Here is a 20,689-nt window from a genome sequence, read left to right on the forward strand (position 1 = left end):
GGGAAGTATAAAAACGAGCCCCGCCCGTTACAGCGCACTAACTTTTCACTTCAGTGACAGAAGAAGATCGTGGTAGGGAACAGCTTCCCGTTTCCAGTCTGTCGCTGGAAGTGCTCCTCTCTCCCTGGATTAGATCCAGAGGCTTGCGTTGGAGGTTGCTGCCCCGAGGCAAGCCAAGTGATTTGCCGAATCCATCCGGTAAGAGCACATCACGGGTAAAGAGAAGGGAAGAAAGACAAGCGTGCAAGAGCATAATTTGTGGGTAAACCAACAAAGACATTTCTTCAGTGACACTCCATACAAAGACTGAACTTGCGAGGCAGGTCCCACATTTTCTGCATGTTTTGAAGAGAACTATTTTGATAAGAGAAGAATCTTGCTTTGGACTAATAATCTTTAAAGAACAATAGCAAAGAGAATTTAACAGTGACCCTCATGAAACAAAAACAACTGTTTTACAGAGCTCTTTGAAATCCAAGAAAGGAACTGCAGGGGTTATTGTTGATAGCTCTCATCAAAGCTGATTAATATTTCTTGCTTCAAACATCCTAATCAAACATAATCTTGAGAATCATTACTTTGGGGAGGGGGGATTAGATTAATATCAGTCACAAATTCTTAATCTCTCCTTTAAAGATCTCCCTCACTGCAGTTCCTATCCCTCGCCAGACCACTCCAATGAGCTGTGCCATGCTGGCATTTAGACTTGGTGATGCCTCGAGGTGGACCTTCTAAGCACCCTGCAAGCCCTGAGGAATCAACGAGTATGTTCCTGAATGCAGAATTACCTCATTTAACAAAAAACCTCCGACTTGCCTGTTGCTGAGATTCCAAAACACTAGTGGCACTGTATGCAGTAGCTGGCATTCAACAAGAAGTCAAAAGAAAAAAGCTAAAAAAAAAAAAATTACTATGCATCAGTGCTAACATAATAAACACACACACACAATTGTGTCAAAGTGGGCTACCAATTTACCCAACTATACTGCAAGACCCCATTATTAAGCAATTGATATTAGCCCATCAAACCCGAATAATTAATGCATTATTGGAGGCCAAGAACAGGAAACAATTTGGCCTGAGTGGGCTAATCTTATCACTGTGACTCATAAATAGTCTTGTAATATGTAGTCCTCACATCAATCTAATGACCACATGATCATATACATAAGTATATATAAGGCTGGACAATTTATCACATTTAATACTAGATTAAACAGTGAATACATTAACTTACAAACCAATAAAGTAAACTTAAAATATGTAATACCAGCTTCTCCTAAGCCCCCTACCACAGTTATGTAAGCAAACCAGAACATGCAATGAAGTGAAGACTCCTTTTTTTGTAGACCTTACAAATGTATGTGAAGCTCCTCCTCCATATTAAGGCCATTAGAGGCCTTTATGTCGAGCCTAAGAATGTGTGTGGACTCCATTCTCCTTAACTGTCTCTCCCTGTTACTTTCCTTTATGTTTCTTACCACTGCCTGAATGACATAATATTCATACATACCAACATACATACACACACACACACACACACACACACACATATATATATTAAAAAAACAAAGGTAACAGGGACCTTATAGTTAGGCTCACATTTTAAATGTACAAAACCATAGAAAGTAACCTGTTATAGTTATCTCAAGTAACTATACCTCGTGCCTTTTTGTAATTATAATTAGTGCCCCCACCATGCACAGTTTTTTCATCAAAAACTTTACTTCAAATATTACATTGATATTATCAATGATGTTATCAAAGGTGTCATGAGTGGCATAATTTGTGGGGTAATTAGTGCATCGCAAGGGCGTGAATTATAGTTGCCTTAGGGGACGTGTTATAGTTACTTGAGATAACTCAACTATAACAGGTGAATTTCTATGGTTTTGTACATTTGAAATGTGAGCCTAACTGTAATATCCGGGTAACCTTCGGCTTTTTAAGTGAATTTCTATGTTTTTAAAAATTCTACTTCCTAACTATAACGTCCCTTCGTTTTTTCAGTGAATTTCCATATTCATTTATTAACTTTTGCCCAAGGGAGGTGGGGGTCCCCTGGGCACTCGTCCTAGCATATTTTTCTATCTTAGCCCCGGGGAGGTGGTCGTCCTGCAGGCTACTATAAGCGCTAGGAGGGGGTCCCCATGAGCCCTCCTCCTTTTATCAGACCCAATGTACCCGGGGCCTGGGCCCCCCGGGGGAATAAATCCATCCATCTGCAAATTTTTATGAGCTTTTTAAAAAAATGCCTTTTAGCCCTAGCAGGGTTCCTAGGGGACCCCTGGGACCAAGGCTGGGGGCTCAGGTTATCCTACACTGGCCCCTTTTCATTTGCTATGCTTTTTTTGTGGACTTGGCTGAAGTCGAATCCCTATATAGCTGCCAACACTTCCTTGTTGGGGTGTTGGCAGCCAATCAGATATCAGTATGGGGACAGTTGGATCTGCAGATCCTCCACGTATATATATATATATATATATATATATATATATATATATATATATATATATTTAACCTTCAATATTTTAGAAACTACTGAGCAGATTTACACTAAATCATGAAGAGCACAATTTGCAAACTAGGATCTAGCTTCCTGACAAATTTGGTGTAATTCCAGTCTGCGGTTCGGACTGTAGGCTTGTTTCAAGACCCCATGTTGAATTAACATGGAAAACACACATTTTTTTAGCCTGCCCCCCCAACCACTCACCTTTTATCTAGGCACCTACTTGACGGATCACCCCAAAACATTCCATTAGCAACAAGATGTTATAGGACACTTGTAGGAAAGTGCCACTATTGACATGGTTACTCCCCCATTTTTTGCCTAGTGTTGATGCCAACTTTGATTAAAGGTGTGCTGGGACCCTGCTAACCAGGCCCCAGCACCAGTGTTCTTTCCCTAAAACTGTACCTTTTTTCCACAATTGGCACAGCCCTGGCACACAGTTAGGTCCCCTGTAAAAGGTACCCATGGTACTAAGGGCCCTGTGGCCTGGGAAGGTCGCTTAGGGCTGCAGCATGTATTACGCCACCCTGAGGGACCCCTCACTCAGCCCATGCACACTGCCTTGCAGCTTGTGTGTGCTGGTGAGGAGAAAAGGGCAAAGTCGACATGGCACCCCTCTCTGGGTGCCATGCCCACAAACCACTGCATGTGGCATAGGTAAGTTACCATTCTAGCAGGACTTACAGCCCTAAGGCAGGGTGCCCTATACCACAGGTGAGGGCATAGCTGCATGAGCAATATGCCCCTACAGTGTCTAAGTCCATTCCTAAACATTGTAAGTGCAGTGTAACTATATTAAGTATATGGTCTGAGAGTTTATCATTACGAACTCCACAGCACCATAATGGCTTCACTGAATACTGGGAAGTTTGGTATCAAACTTCTCAGCACAATAAACCCACACTGATGCCAGTGTGGGATTTATTGAAACATGCACCCAGAGGACTTCTTAGAGATGCCCCATGTATGTTAGCCCATCTGCTAGTGTAGGACTGACCGGTGTGGGGCAGCCTGCCACTTTCAGATGAGTTTCTGACTACATTGCATGCCTTTGTATACTCTGTGGTCAGAAACAAAGCCTGTCCTGGGTGGAGGTGCTTCACACCTCCCCCTGCAGGAACTGTAACACCTGGCAGTGAGCCTCAAAGGATCAAGCCTTGGGTTACAGTGCCCCCCCCTCCCCGAAAAAGCCCCACTTTTGGCGGCAAGTCCGGCGGTAAAATTAAGAAAAACAGGGAGGAATCACCACCCCAGCCAGGACCACCCCTAAGGTGTCCAGAGCTGAGATGACCCCCTCCCTGCAGAATCCTCCATCTTGTTTTGGAGGACAGGGACCAATAGGGATAGAAATGCGCCCTCCTCCCCAAAGGGAGTGGGTATAAGGAGGGTATAGCCACCCTCAGGACAGTAGCCATCAGCTACTGTCCTCTGACCCCTAACACGCTCTTAACTCTAGGATTTAAGGGCCTCCCTGAACCCAGCTTACCAGATTCCTGGTGACCTACGAGAAGAAGGATTGCTAGGCTGAAACCCCATGAGAGAAGAAAGTGACAAAAACTGCTTTGGCCCCAGCCCTACCGGCCTGTCTATTTTTTCACAGAACCTGCAAACCAACAGCATCACATCCTGCGGGACCAGCAGAACCTGTCCGAATACAGAGCACTTCCCTGCACCTAGAAGGACCAAGAACTCCCGAAGACAGCGGCACTGTCTACTAAAGAAGAACAGAAGTCTCTGCTTCTAAGGACTACCATCTTGCTCCAAATGCGTGAGCCCTAACCACTCTGCACCTGATGCCCATGTCCAGGTGGCCCAACTATCCAGAGAGGCTTTCCAGGTGATTTCGACCGAGAGTCTACCCTGGGCTGACCTCTCTACCCCTCCACGACGAAGCCTGCAGAGGGAATTTTGAGGACTCCCTGACTGCGACTGCCGGGGACAAAGATATCCGACGCATGGAGAAGCAGTGCACCCGCAGCCCCCAGACTTGAGAGAAACTGACCACCGGTGCAGCAACGACCAGCAGGCGGCCCTCCTCCCTATCCAGTCGGGTGCTTGCCGGAGGAGCACCCTGTGCCTAGCCTGCAGCGCCAAAGTGACCCCGGGGTACCCTCATAGAGTTTCATTGGAAACCCGACGCCCTGTTTGCACCGTGCACCCAGCCGTCCCTGTGCCGCTGAGGGTGTGGGATTGGTGCCTACTTGGGGCCCCGCCAGTGTTCCTCTAAACCCCTCTGGTCTGCCCTCCGACAACACGGGTACTTACCTGCAAGCAGACCGGAACTGGAGTACCCTCTGTCTCCATAGAGGCCCACATTATTTTGGCTCCAGTTTGACCTCTGCACCTAACTGGCCCCGTGTTGGTGTGCTGGGTGTTTGGGATTATCTTGAACCCCCAACGGTGGGCTACCAATGCCCTGGAGACTAAGGCCCTCATTACAAACCTGGCGGTCGGTGTTAAAGCAGCGGTAATACCGCCAACAGGCCAGCGGAAAAAAAAATGGAATCACGACCATGGCGGAACCTGCCAACATAGACAGCCACTTTAACACACCGACCGCCACGGCGGTAGAAACAAACACCGTGGTGGTAACCGCCAACAGACAGGCGGAACACAAGGTTCCGCCCACTATATTACAACACGCCTATCTGCCACCTTTTCCGGGGCGGTACCAACGCCATCAAAAGCACGGCGGAAACAGGACTTGGAACGGAAACCACTCACCTTTCGACACTTTACGAACAACCAGGATGCCATGGAGCCTGAGTTACAGGTCCTGCCCATGCTGGTCTACCTCCTCCTGTATCAGGAGCAGAAAAGATGCCGGCAACGACCACGGTGAGTACTGCACCTAGCACACAGGGGGAAGAGGGGAGGGAAAAGAGAGTGACACACACACGCAACACCCCCACCCCCCACCCTCACCCACAACACCATACACACAAATACATGCAGCAACATTACATATACAACCCGTCACCCCCTGGAAGAACGCGAGGACAAAAGGAAATTATTGTAACAAGTGTAATCTATTAAATATCAGATAGGCCAAAATCAAATATCAGTATATACAAATATGTACACCAACTACACAAGTCTGGATATTAATTAAATGATTGTCCGTGGATCAGTGTCCCAAAATGCATGGGCGAAGCCCACACAAGATACCTGATTTGAAACGGAGAGAACACTGCTGGGGCATCAGATGGAAAATAAACAGGCACCTCAGGGGGAGGGGGGGTACCTCAGCCGGATGAAGGGACGACGCCACTGCTCCACAAGGGGGCTCCATGCCCACTACGTTATCCTGGGGAGTGCTAAGCCACAGTCTATCAAGTCTCTCAAGTGGGTGGTTTGCCCACTGCTTTATCCTGGGGAGTGCAAAGCCACAGTCTCTCAAGGCTCTCAAGTGGGTGGTTTGCCCACTGCTTTATCCTGGAGAGTGCTAAGCCACAGTCTCACAAGTGGATAACAGTCTCCACTGGTTCTGAAGGGGGCTTTGTGCCCAGAGTGCTTCATCCTGCCAAGGACTGAGGTAGTAGATGTGAATCTCCACTGGTTCTGGAGGGGGCTATGTGCCCAGAGTGCTTCATCCTGCCAAGGACCGAGGTAGTGGATGTGAATCTCCACTGGTTCTGGAGGGGGGTTTGTGCCCAGAGTGCTGCACATGCAGTGTTGCAGGTCGCATTCCCTCACCTGGGTGTGTGTGTGTGTGCCACGAGATTACCCGGGAACAGGTAGCCTGATACTCCATGGAGGCAGAGACACACTCCACCCTGCTGCGACTTCGCCTGCCACCTGCTGGTACAAACAGTGCTGGGAGTCATACCTCATGTACGCTGGGCAGGGTCCAGGATGTCTCCTGCAGCCTCGGATGGCTGGCCACTGGGGATGATTGCCATGTCAGCTGTGGTGGCACTGTCTGAGCACGTCGCGGGGCTGGTGACGGTTGTTGTGGCGGTGTCTGTGGCGGAGGTGCTGGCATTGGTGCATGTGTCTTCACCTGTTGAGGGACACAGCAGGACGTCTCCTGCAGCCTCGGATGGCTGCCGACTGGGGATGATGCTGGGGACTGTTGGTGAGGCAGCAGACGTGCAGGTGGCGGTGTCCACAGCCGTACTGGTTGATGTTGTGGTTGACAGAAGGGGTGACTCTGGTCCCTCAGCTGGAGCCTCTGTGCCCTGTCCTGACCTGCTCTTTGGCTTGTGTCCCTTCACCACCTTTGATGTCGCTGCTGGTGCCTTGCCACTGTCCCCTTTTGGCTTGGAGGAGCCCTTGTTTGCTGGTAGGTGCAGCTTCTCACTCCGGCATGTGAACACCTTCTTCACTTTGGCAGGTGGCGGAATGGCCTGCTCCTTGGCCTCACTAGGTGGCACACTGGCAGCCCTGATGGGTGCCGACCGCGATGTGACCGGACTTGCTGAGACCACTGTGCTGGAGGATTTGGTGACTGAGTTGCTGGGCTAGGACCTGGACAGCCTGGCCCTAGAGGAAGGACGGGGCGGGGAGGTGTAGGGAAGAGGTCAAAGTTTGCAAAGAAGAGTTTCTTAGACACACTGGGACTGGAAGATGGAGGGGGTTTGGGAGTGGAGGAAGAGGTAGTGGTTGTAGGAGGTGTACGTTTGCTGAATTTGGGTGAAGGTGCCTGGGCAAGAGGCTGTTGTGCGGTGGATGGCTGTTGGGTGGGTGTGTGCCTGCGTTTGTGTACTTTGGGAGGAGGGCTCACAGACACACTGGGAGAGGACACAGGGGATGTGTGAATGGCAGTGGGGGTGGTGAGTGCATGTGAGCGGTGTGTGGTGATGGGCGTGCTGGTGATGGAGGTAGTGGATGAAGATGTAGTGCATGCAGGTGTGAGTGGAGACAAGACAGGGAGGGAGGAGGAGGACATGGAGGAGAGGGACACAGTGGAGGCAGTGGATGTTGGTGTGTATGTATGGGGATGGTGCTTGTGGGATGTATGGTCCTTATGTTTGCCATGTCCACTCTTGCGTGTTGATGAGTGTGCATGCTGGTCTGATGGTGTGCTTGGGATAGGCTGAGGTACAGGGGATTGGGTCTGGGTAGAGGAAGTTGGAAGGGGGAGGCTGGACACAGGGACAATGGCTGCCATCAGTGCTGAGGCCAGAGCCTGAAATGCTCTCTGTTGGACCGTCATGCCAGAATTAATGCCCTCCAGGTATGCATTTGTTTGCTGCAAATGCCTCTCAACACCCTGGATGGCATTCAAAATGGTTGATTGCCCAATAGTGAGGGATCTCAGGAGGTCAATGGCCTTCTCACTGAGGGCAGCAGGGCTGACTGGGGCAGGGGCTGAGGTACCTGAGGCGAAGGAGATGCCCATCCTCCTGGGTGAGCGGGCATGGGAAACTCGATGAGGGGCTGATGGGAGGGCAGTGCTGGTAGGGGGGGTGGCGGCTGTACCTGTTGATGCGGTGGGCACAGAGGTGCCCGCCACCGCAAGGGAGCTCCTATCAGAGGAGGAGTCGCTGTCACTGGTGTCTGCTCATGTCCCCATCGTGGAGCTCCCCTCGCCCTCCCTCCCACTGGTGCCTTCGGACTCCGTTACTTCACCCTCCAGGGCCATGTGGGATGCAGATCCCTCCTGTTCTGGTGCCACTGCTCCGAGCCAGATTATGCTAATGCAAGCAAGGACAGGGTGACAAAACAAAAAGGGAGGGGAAAGACAGAAGAGACACATGGTCAATGCCTGCAACAACACTACTGTTGGCGGACACAACACACAGGGAGCAGCCCTATGCACTAAGCCATGCACGGACAGGACAGGGTAAAAGCACATGCACATAGGGGACTCTGTCGAGAACCATATTATGCACTGCTGTAAGCCATAGGAGCCTGACTAGGTGTAGAGGGCAAATACCACCTTTGGGGTTGGACAGGGAATCAGGCTGCAAATCAATGGATCTACCTTTGCACATGTGCCCTGGCCTAGGGGAACCCACAGCCCACCTCCCCCACCCAGAAACCTCGTAATGCACGCAGAGTCAGCTGAATGAGAGTGTACTCACCCCCTTGTGGCTGCTGTGATGCCCTCAAGCACCCATCCAACTCCGGATATGCCACCGCCAGGAACCGGTACATCAGGGGGGTCATGGTGCGACGGGCACCCCTTCTGGGTTGGGAGGCCATCCGCAGCTGGACCTCCGCCGTCTTCTTCGCCCAGCAGCACAGGTCCTCCCATCTTTTCCGGCAGTGGGTGCTCCGTCTATGGTAGACCCGCACTTCCTTGGCGATGGCACGCCAAATCCCCTTCTTCTGGTGGGTGCTGACCTAGAGGAAAAGTGAACTTAAAATGGATGTTACTCTCACATACAGTTCTTCTCCCACATTGGCCACAAACCTCCCACCCTGGCCCAGAAATACATACACACACCATCCTCACATGCTGGCCTGTCCCCCCCCGTCCCTTCCATCCATGACACTCCATACAATCATGTGCCATACACCATGCACACAGTTTACTCACCTGTTTGTTTGGAGGACCGTACAGTTGCATGTACTGGGGGAGGACCCCATCCACCAGTTTCTCCAACTCCTCTGCAGTGAAGGCAGGGGCCCTTTCTCCAGACACTGTAGCCATTGTCGCTTCCAGACACAGGTCACAGCAGCACTTGCAGTGTAGGTCCTCTCCTGTTGAAGGTCAGGTATCAAGTGAGGGAACTGATAGAAAATGGCGGTCACGTCCGTGGCAGTGCGTACCGCCACTGCTGGCCTACATCGTCATTGGCTCCTGGAACCTATAGGGCCCAATGATAACCAATGCTGAATTGCGCCGCAGTCTACGACCGCCTACCGCGACAGTGTACAACGCCAGTGCAGTTACCTCATTTTCCCTTGTCCCACCTTACAGGTCAGGCAGCGCCATTTCAGGGGGCCACATGGCAGGCCAAATAACTGCATCACACCTATTTAGGCCAGGAATACGGACAGACAAAGGCACATAGAGAAAATGTAATGGGCGTGCTAAACAGCCTTGTGAAACCTATGTGTTGTATGACCCTCTGTTCACCATTCTCCTCCATAGGGCACGTCCGCTGGGGCAGGTGATGAAATGGCAGCATCCTCCAGTGTACAGATTCCTGGTGGACCTGTCGACAATGGAAGACAGACACATAATTATCACTTACAGACTTGATCGGGCAACAATCCAGGAACTGTGTGCCCAGTTGGAGCCTGACCTGATGTCAGCTATCCGCCATCCCACAGGAATACCCCCTCTAGTGCAGGTCCTGTCAGTACTCCATTTCCTGGCCAGTGGGTCTTTTCAAACAACAGTAGCCATGGCATCAGGGATGTCCCAGCCAATGTTCTCTAACGTTTGTCCAGAGTGTTATCTGCCCTGTTGAAACACATGCGCAACTACATCGTTTTCCCTCAGGTGGAGGATTTGCGCACAGTGAAAGGTGACTTTTATGCTCCCGGACATATCCCCAACATCATTGGTGCCATTGATGGTACACATGTGGCATTTGTCCCCCCCCCCCAGGAATGAACAGGGGTACAGAAAGCGCAAAAGCTACCATTCAATGAATGTGCAGATGGTGTGTTTGGCAGACCAGTACATCTCCCATGTGAATGGCAAGTATCTTGGCTCAGTGCATGACGCTTACATTTTGAGGAATAGCAACATTCCTTATGTGATGGGGCAACTCCAGAGGCACTGTGTGTGGCTAATAGGTGAGCCTAAAGTCCCCACATAGTTTCATTTGGTGTCTGGGTATGGGAGGTTCCCTAATGTTTGGAGTATGTCTAACAGTTGCCCCTCGATATTTGCAGGTGACTCTGGTTACCCCAAACTGTCATGGCTAATGACCCCAGTAAGGAATCCCAGGACAAGAGCAAAGGAACGTTACAATGAGGCACATGGGCGAACTAGGAGGATAATAGAGCACACCTTCGGCCTCCTGAAGGCCATATTCTGGTGCCTCCATCTGACAGGTGGATCCCTATACTACTCACCGAAGAAGGTGTACCAGATCATCGTGGCCTGCTGTATGTTGCACAACCTGGCTTTGCGACGCCAGGTGCCTTTTCTGCAGGAGGATGGGCGTGATGGTGGTCTTGTGGCAGCTGTGGAGCCTGTGGACAGTGAGGAAGAGGAGGCAGAAGAAGAAGATGTAGACAACCGAAACAACATCATCATGCAATACTTCCAGTGAGGACTGGTAAGAGGATGGAACTGCTTCCCACATCTCATACTATTGTAGGACCTAGCATAAATCTGCCTTTTAACCTCTGTGTATGGACCCTGACTTGTCAGTTTGACTTTCCATTTCACAGATCTGGGTCCCAATTTGTGTCCTCTGCTATGTTTACTCCTGGCCTACAGCTGTGTAACATTGGTATGTGAACAAGTACATTGACATTGCTATATTTCAGAGATGTTGCAATTACACATTTGTGAAAGCACAGACTGACTCCAGATTGTTTTATGATTCAAGGGTGTTTATTTCTGTGCTAATAAGTGGAGGGGGTGTGCAATGGGCTGGGGTGATGGTGGAGGAATGTCCGTGGCAGAGTCCAGTCTCTTGGTCTCACAGATACATTGTCCAATGGGGCATAGGAAGGGGAACAATGGCAGTTTAAGGTGGACAGGGTGACAAAGTGGGACAGAAGGGTGACATTCAGGAGGGTCTTATTTCCTGGAGGGGGTCTTGGCAATGTTCTTGTCTTGTTCCTGGGACTCAGGGACCGTTTGCGGAGTGGTTCTCCTTCTGCAGGGGGTGGGGTGCTGGTGGCCTGTTGGTCCTGTGGCGGTGCCTCCTGTCCACTAGCGCTGAAAGAGGTGGAGGGCTGTTCATCGTCCAGGCTAGTGTCAGGGGCCCGTTTGTGTCCCACTGTGTCCCTCATGGTGTTGACAAGGTCTGCCAGCACCCCTGCAATGGTGACCAGGGTGGTGTTAATGGACTTCAAGTCCTCCCTGATCCCCAGGTAGTGTTCCTCCTGCAGCCGCTGGGTCTCCTGAAACTTGGCCAGTACCGTGCCCAGGGTCTCCAGGGAATGGTGGTATGCTCCCATGATGTTGGAGAGTGCCTCGTGGAGTGTCGGTTCCCTGGGCCTGTCCTCCCCCTGTCGAACAGCAGTCCTCCCAGCTTCCCTGTTATCCTATGCCTCTGTCCCCTTAACCGTGTGCCCACTGCCACTGACCCCAGGTCCCTGATTTTCTTGGGTTGGTGGGTTTGCATAGGTTCCCTGTAGTGGTGGACACACTGCTGATTGAAGTGTCCTGGGGACAAAGGGATGGGCCCGCTGGGTGGGTGCTGTGGTGGTGTTTCCTGAGGGGGGAGGGTCTGTGGTGGCTTGTGACAGTGGCAGGGGAACCAACTGTCCAGAGGTCCCTGATGGGCCGGGCTGGTCATCTTGATCCAGGCGTGCAGAGCTGCTGTCATCACTGTGGGCCTCTTCTGTGGGGGGACTGAATATGACTGGCACCTCCTGTCCGGTGACGTTGGGTATGGGTCCTGTTGGGGTGTAAATGCATAGTTTTAGTATCTGTGTGTGCCATCTTGTGCATTGTGTGAGATGCCCTCTACTCCTGTGCTTGCATAATTGTGTTTGCCCTTTTGTGATAGTTGGTTTGGGGTCTGTGTGGGTATCTGTACTGGACATGCTTTGGTGACGGTGTTCCATGCATAGGTGTTGCATGCAGGGCCTTGGTATTAAGACGTGTGGGTTGTGATAGTGGGACATATGTGAGATGATGGAGTGATGGGAGTGAGGCTAAGGGTGGGGGTATGTGATGGCATGCAGGTGGGGTGGTGGATATCATAGTAAAGATATGACTTACCAGAGTCCAGTCCTCCTGCTACTCCTGCTAGGCCCTCAGGATGCAGTATTGCCAAAACTTGCTCCTCCCATGTTGTTAGTTGTGGGGGAGGAGGTGGGGGTCCACCGCCAGTCCTCTGTACAGCAATCTGGTGTCTTGATACCATGGAACGCACCTTCCCCCGTAGGTCGTTGCACCTCTTCCTGATGTCATCTCGTGTTCTGTGGTACTATCCCACTGCGTTGACCCTGTCGACGATTCTCCGCCATAGCTCCATCTTCCTTGCAATGGAGGTGTGCTGTACCTGTGATCCGAAAAGCTGTGGCTCTCCCCGGATGATTTCCTCCACCATGACCCTGAGCTCCTCCTCAGAAAACCTGGGGTGTATTTGAGGTGCTATGATGTGGTGTGGGTGATGTGTGAGGTGCTGTCTGTTGTGATGTGTGGGGGGATGTGTTGGTGTGTGTTGTTTGCGGTGCGTGGATATTGTATGAGTGATGGTGTTGTGTGTCTGTGGATTCTGGTTTTGTGCTTGATAAGCTCTCTCTCTGGGCTTCTTCCAAATTGGTTTGTTGTAAGGGTTTGTGGGTAATGTGGGTGTGTGTTTTATAGTGTTGTGGGGGTGTGGTGTGTGTATATGTATCAAGTGTGTGTATTTTGAATTGTCCAATGTGGTTGTGGTTTGTAAATGTGTGTGTATTTTGAGTGCGGCTGTGTGTACTGCCAATGGATTACCGCGGTTGAAAGACTGCTGTGTTGATTCATGGGTCATGTTAGTGTGGGTGTACTCTTGTTGGCGTGACGGTGTAGGTTTTGGTATTGCCAGTTTATCACTGACCTTTGGTGTGGCGGACTTTTGTGGGTGTCTGTACTGTGGCGGATTCCAAGATGTGGGTCGTAATACCTGTAGCGGAATTCCGCCGCCGCAACGGTATGTTGCCGGTCTTCAGCTCAGTGGAAAGCGGGATTTACCACCAAGGTTGTTACTTACCTCAAAAACTGTACTTTATTTTCTTCCCCCAGGATCTGTTGAAAATGTCAGTGTCTACTTTTAAAATCGTTTTTTTGCCATTTTAAAGAAAGCTGTATGTACTGTCGATTTGATTCAAAGTCCTGAACCTACCTGTGCAAAGTACCTTTCATTTAATTTACTTACCTGCAAACTGAATCTTGTGGTTCTAGAAATAAAAGTTATTTTTCTATATAAAATCCTATTGTTCTGGAGTTAAGTCTTTGCATGTGTGTTTCTTCTATTGCTTGTGTGTGTACAACAAATGCTTAGCACTACCCTCTGATAAGCCTAACTGCTCGACCACACTACCATAAATAGAGCATTAGTATTATCTATTATTGCCTCTGTCAAACCCTCGGGGAACCCCTGGACTCTGTGCACACTATATCTCACTTCGATATAGTATATACAGAGGCAGTTTCCTACAACAATTTTTGGGAAAATTTCTGTAAAGATTCAGTATACGGTGCCAAGCCCCGCTCCCAACCTGCTGTGTTTGGACACTGGCCAAGTGCAGTAGCGAAGGACTGAATACTTATTTTTCAATTTTTTTAAACAATATTTGCGAATCCTGAAGACTAATGCAGCCTTAAGGAGGATGTGGAATTTATGAATGTAGCATAGAATTGACAGGTACTCTGATAAGAATAGTTGTGGTAATATTCCTTCTATTCTCAATGAGGCCCCTTCATGGGCCTGATGGTTAGGGTAGATTCATCCTGTCCACCTACTGTCCTTTTTCTTTTTCCAGGTATAGTGCTTAGTACAGCATAGTAATGGCGGTCACAAAATATATTTTTCTGAAATGGCTAGCAAATCAGAATGTGGAGGATCCACGAATCTGCAGCCAGTTTTGAAAATACAGGACGTACTCTCTAGTACAGTGATGTGCTTTTACTTTAAGTGAATTTGCTAATCCCAAATTAACTATCCAAATATCTCTAGAAGGTAACCTCTTCATGCCAGACCGGAACACCAATAAAACTTCTGGAAAATATCAAAAGATACACACAAAACCAAGTAAAAGGCACTTCGTTCAGTAAAGTCCTATAAATATGTTATGCCATTTCTTTCAACCATTTTTTATTGCACCAGAAAACAAAAACTATGATAGTTAATATGGGAAATGTCACTTCTCTCCACCTCCTATTTTTAGGGCCTTAATGAAGAGGACTGTACACAGCCTAAACTGGATGTACTTGTTTTGGAAAGTTTTGGAAAGTTTAGTGCAGATTTGTCCAACTGTGCGGATATTATTAGCAATATTATTGCATACATTTTGAAATAATTATTGCGAACAGAAGTACATATTACTTCTTTTGTAACAAATGAATCTATAATGACACATATTTTCTACTACACATTAGTCATACCTTAAATGGAGTAATATAGACTCCCAAGCTTGAGACATCACCAGTTCTATTCAACAGATTTTCTTGAGGAATTCTAACTTTGTGAAACATGGCAAAGCTGTAAAAATCACAATAAAATTCAGAGTTAATTGACAAATGCTTAGTGAAAAAGTAGAACAATGAAATCAAACTTTTTTTTTTACCTATGTATCACTTCCATCCTAATTGTCATGCTAAACCTATGAAGTAGTTATGTAAATATGAAAGTGATCTAACCCAAATTTCTAGCATACTTTTCCAGCATTCTAATGTTTTCGTTGAGAAGAAAAAGTATAGTTTTACTTCGTTTCAATTCTGCTACTAACACTGCGAGCATTAACAATGCACGGAATTATACACAGATAAATCAAATATACTACTACATAGTGAAAAACTAAAAAATGAGTTCAGATAAATACTTATTCTTATATCTTTCCCAGTCTCGTCTTGTGGGTTACTAGCCACCAATGTGGAACTGAAAGCTTCCTCTATTTCTGTAAAATCAGAATGTGTATCTGGCATTATGCACACATGGAATAGAAATAATAGAAGTCCTGATGATGAATCGGCCATCACGGGTGATTGAAAACTCATTCAATCGTTTTGCGAACTCAATGAAATTTGTATCTTAAGAACTTTCACTATATCCCATTTGTGTGCCATTCTTCTGAGCACCGAGCACAGACACTTTTGTACCTTACTGTACATCATGATTTATTGGTGGACGAGAGATTAAAAAATTGTAAATATATACCATTATTTTATTTTTTTAAATGACTATTTTCAGCTCAGGTGACATACTGCAATGCTCAGTTCTTAAGATGTGCAGTATATCACCTACAATCTGCAGCAGCGGATCTGCATAACCATAGGTCTGTGTCTCTTGCTCACATTGACCCTAGTGCAGTTCCCAGACACCAGTTACAGAGGGGGTCATTATGACTTCAGTGGACAGAAAAGCCCGCCTGCCGAAGACCCGACGGGCAGGTTGCTGCCTGTGTGGCTGCCTTCCCGCGGGCCCCATTACGAGTTTCTGTCTGGGTCAGCGGGTGGAAACAGAATTTCTGCCACTGGCCCAGAAGGAAAAGGCCTACAGCATTGTCTCTGGCAATAGAGCCAGCAGCAATGCTGTAGTGCGTAGAGTGCACCAGCACCTGACGCGATGCTCACCATCGCGACAGGGCTGGCCAGGGGGGGCCCTGCAGTGCCCACGGCCCCTGGGGCCCAATGCACCCTGTCTCTACCTACCGTTTCATGGCAGTGCTACTGCCATGAAACCGTTGGCAGAGAAGGGAGTCTTAATCCCCAAGGCAGCGCTGCTAGAAGCGCTAGCCTGGCACATTAGGACAGCCAGGCCCGCCACCCTGTCCTGTGGTGGTAGAGTGGCAGTCTGACCGCGGCGCTACCACCGAGGTCATAATGTGGCGGTCAGACCGCCACCTCGACTCTGACGATCTTAAGAATGCCAGGGTAGTAATGTCAACTGGCAACATTTTAGTTATCAGTTGCAATCCTGACCCTCATGGACGTCAATTTGTCAATCTCCTGGGTGTTTTACTGATCTTTGTTGTACGTTATGAGATCATGCTCAGCCTGAAATGAGAAGATGTGGTACAAAAACAGATGATGTTATTGTCTTCATGGATACAGAAGGCTGTTCTGCCCATCCTCTGGCAACAGTAACTTAAGTCCTCTAACCTTAAGCTTGAGACTCTGGGGAAACACATTAACTAATCCTACAAGGTCCTCCAGCAGAACAATAGGGTTACTGTCACAGTCAGGCAAGTGGCTTATCAAGTGATAATTATGAGTCCAGTCTTTTGTGGATGGTGAAGGCCCTCAAGTCTTTCAGGGTTTGAGGATCATTTCACAACACAACCCTTGCTCTACTCTCCACTTTCTCGCTGAAACAGAATTCAAGAAAAGATGATTCAGAGGGAAGATATAAGCATCTCTCCAATTTCAGCAAATGGTAAGTAGTTTAAATGACTTCCCCAGGGACAATCACTTTTCTCTGCGCTATTTCTGGATGCACTATTCCACTCCAGAGGGGCAGGGCTTTATCTCTAATATCACCAGATAACCACAGATATACAAGTTCTTTCATTGGTGAATGGCTATACTTTATGGCTTGTCTCAATGCCACTATCAAGCTAATTCAGCCCCAGTCACCATCCCACAAACGCACATACAAGGTGCACAGTGATGCTCCTTGTAGAAGTTAGAACTGGTCCCACAAAGGACAGGGGATGCTACAGCCAATATTTTTTTTTAATACAAAATGAGGCCTCCTTTCTTTTTTAGACCCCAACAGTCTAAACCACTTACTGCAACTGTATATGTTCGACATTTGGACTTGTTAAGGTCTTGACAGCTGTTTACAGAATGTGTTCAGACAACATAGAAGACATTTACTCCAAAACATAGAACATACTTCCATTTATGGTGTCAAAAACTACAAGAAAAAAGCTCATGGGTCTTTAACTCATAGCTATCCTTTCTGTGGCAACTGGAGTTCCACAATTAAGGACACATAGACAGTTGCCTCGTCCGGTCAGTGTTAAGGAAGGAGGAAAAATCCTGAGCAATCCTAGATTCCAAACTGGCAAATTCTTTCCAACCTACATATGGGCCATCAGTTAAATGGTGGGACACTTTATGAGCAAGGGACCATGTCAGTCTGGTATTCTCAGGGACTCCTGGAAACGCATGCCTTTCATGTGTTACCTGCAACTGTCTGTGGTGAAACACTACATCTTGTTGAACATTGGAATCCACTGCTTGATGACCAGTTCAAACCCATCAAAGTTCAGCCACCCTTCATTCAGAATGTATTACAGTGGATACATAGCCCTGCTCTCATAGAGAATGTCCCTTCTACCATACAGGGCCACAGCTTGAGGTTACTACTGACTCCCGAAAGTATAGGTGGGAGAATGTATCATGGGAACATCCCCATCAGTGGTTTATGGAACAACAAAGATTTGACCCTCTGCCAAACATATTGCAGCTGAAGGCAATCCTCTGTGCATTAAAACCATTCTTTCCTGTGGTACAATCCCTGACAATGATGATCCACACAGATAATACCGCAAGTCATCTTCGATGTGAGGAAGACAGATGGAATGCACACTTCACACTTATGCCAGCTGAAAAGGATTCTGTCAGAATGGGTTTTGCAGCTTAGCATATCCCTGCTAGTCTCCCATACTGCAGGGATCAGGATGTAGGGTCATTCAACTATACACATATGTGACAATCACCTGAACAGATGAGTCAGTTGTCTGCTAGATTGTCAGGAGACCAGGTACCATAGGAAACATGATATTGGACTGCACAGTGGTGTTCTTGTATGCCTTTCTGCCAATTCCCAGATCCAGAGCATCTTTCAGAAGATTCAGGAGAAGTTTATACATGTAGTCATTATAATGGCCTTGGACTAGCCTAATCAATTTTGTTTTTGGAACCAACTCCAGCTGCTTCATCCACAGAAAAAAAAACTTTGCATACACAGGTACTTAATTAGGTCCTAGTGACAGACAGAACTTTCAACTAGACTACAGTGCAGGCACTGTTTGATACTGCCATTGTTTGATACTTTTTGACACCTTGCACAAAAAAAGAGGGCTGTTCGCAGTCAAGCTAAGATGTTATTGCGGGTGTATTGTGATTGGTTGATTTGTTTCTGATACTACTATTTCAATCCCATTAGCTGGTACTCTCCGTCTGATGGGATTTGTAGTTTTTTCTGTTTGTTATCTTAACTGCTGCTATTAAATTTGCAAGAATTGAGAAAGTATACTACTCACCTCTGTGCTTTAATAAAAATAAGACTTTCCTTCATAACTTAGCAGGAAAATGTAATTTGCAAATAATTCCAAAGCAAATGTCACCATGATTAGCTCCTCTTTCTGAGCATCTTTGCGGATAGAAAACAACTTGTTACTGACATTCACAGCATAGAGGAATGAAACGTCACTTCACTAATGACCATAGATGAATCATAATGTCCCGATAGAGCAGTGATGAAATGAAACAACTGAAGCCTCCACTTTAAAAGTGAAAGACATGCACTGGTGTGCAGAAACCTACTGTTAATAATATGTTATTTTTTAAGGCACTACACATTTTAAGAATTATATCTGAAAGAAAATAAACATCACAGGATACAAATAGTTAATTAACAGATCTGTAAATTAAATTAAATTTGGTAATGGGACAAATATTCAACGTCTAGTGCGGTAAAGAGTTGAAAAGGGTTCTCCAGGTTTCTTGGGAACAAAACAGCCCCCCAGCTATCAGGGGATGGATACAGATATCAGTTAAACGATTGAACAAGCGGGACAAGAAAGGCTTTGGAGGAGTGAGTTATACTTCCTCGTATTTAGAAAACTAGCACTTCGCCAAGCAGCAAAGGTGTCCTGATGTCACTACAACTGACACTAATGTATTTTATTGATTTATGTTGCCTGCTGCTCTCTTGCAAATGGATGTTTGGCTCCTTTTCAGAAAATATTATGACCTGGTGACCCTTAAGGGAACGAATAAGGGAACACAGAGTGAGCTTAATATACCCAGCGCAGAGTAAAAGCGATTCAAATCACTTGGGATTTGTGTTAATTACGTCTACTTTATCCAGTGAATGTTTGTTTAAATTATTAAAAGTCGTTTGTAGCCCTAATGAACACTCTGGCGAAAGCATCTACTTTAAAAGCATGAACATCTTTTTTTTTAGCCATGACATTCAAGAGAATAATTCAGTAATGACTACAACCGTGAAGGCTCTGGGTACCAGAACAGCATAAAACGTCAGTGTGCCCTGCATCATCACATCTGTGTTCCATGAAAAAGTCTGGATTAGCATGGACAGTCACACACAAATACATGCGTACCGGGCACATTCCTGCAGCCACATAGCTAGAAAATGTGATTATCAAAAGCAGGGAACACTGAATACATTCATGGGAGCTGCCCAAGCGTGCTGTTTTCAAAGAGAGGAACCACCTTATTGCTTTACGACTGACATTACAATGAAATTGTATTTATAAACGCTCCCATCCTTCTTTCCAAACAGCTTTTAAGAGTGAATCGTACAGCCAGTGTTAATTGGCATTCTAGGAACCAAGCGAAGCAAAACAAACAGGATATAAGACGCGTTCATGTGCGATACATGTTGGTTAAATGAAAACCAGAAACAAGCATGGCAACGCCAACCTGTCTGGTCTTAACAACTTAAATGCTGAGGCTTTTCTACCCCAGTGCTGAGCCCTTTTGGCTATTTGGGGGTACTTTGCGCTTAGGCCTCCACAACTTCTTTCCAAATATGTTATTCGCACCAAATTGTCCTCTTGTTTTTTCCCAGCATCATCGAGATTCCCATGGTACACAGGATTTTAAATATCTATGGGGAGTGTGTGTGTGAGGGAGGTGAGAAAATAGCCACAATATTGCTAAATTTTGGACGAAAGTAGGAAAAAAGTGCTGTGGATGACGTCAATTAAAGGTTTACTGTGATAAAATTACAAGCTTCCCAGCTGCCAGGAACACAGAGAGCTGAATCAAAAAACCAGCATCTTCTTACCAGTTTTGGCATTTTTCTAACAGCTAGCCCATTTTTCCTAATTTGCTTTCAACTTATTTCCAGCTGGTGGTGTGAAACCCGTGGGTGATCCTGGAAAGCTATACATTCTGAAAAGTAGACAAAATCTTGAATTCAGCAATGGGTCATTTGTGGAGAACCCTTTAAGTTTCCCCAAGGAAACTAACTGAAAAGAAAACATATTGAAATTGATTAGGAAAACTAGCCATTTGTGACAATGTTTTCATCTGTAATTTCTTGTCACAATGGCAATTTACAAAAACAGTATACTTTCTGGTCGTGGGGACGGACAGGGTTTATAGGTTCTCCAAGAAATTGAGGTACCCAGAGCGAACTGAGCAGCATCTTACAATGGTTTTTCATTGCATACAGAGTAATTCATATG

The 20,689-nt window shown here is 47.1% G+C and overlaps 1 protein-coding gene across 1 annotated transcript in view; it reads right to left on the bottom strand.

The window, feature by feature from the left end:
- ACOX3 (acyl-CoA oxidase 3, pristanoyl) overlaps positions 1–20,689 on the bottom strand; it is a 496,146-nt gene that overhangs the window by 282,464 nt on the left and 192,993 nt on the right. Inside the window, exon 8 of the mRNA XM_069203423.1 lies at positions 14,688–14,784. Within this exon, the coding sequence (XP_069059524.1) occupies positions 14,688–14,784 (97 nt within the window). The remainder of the gene's footprint in view (positions 1–14,687; positions 14,785–20,689) is intronic.

The sequence above is a fragment of the Pleurodeles waltl genome, chromosome 1_2 (genome assembly GCF_031143425.1).
Source record: "Pleurodeles waltl isolate 20211129_DDA chromosome 1_2, aPleWal1.hap1.20221129, whole genome shotgun sequence".
Taxonomy (NCBI): domain Eukaryota; kingdom Metazoa; phylum Chordata; class Amphibia; order Caudata; family Salamandridae; genus Pleurodeles; species Pleurodeles waltl.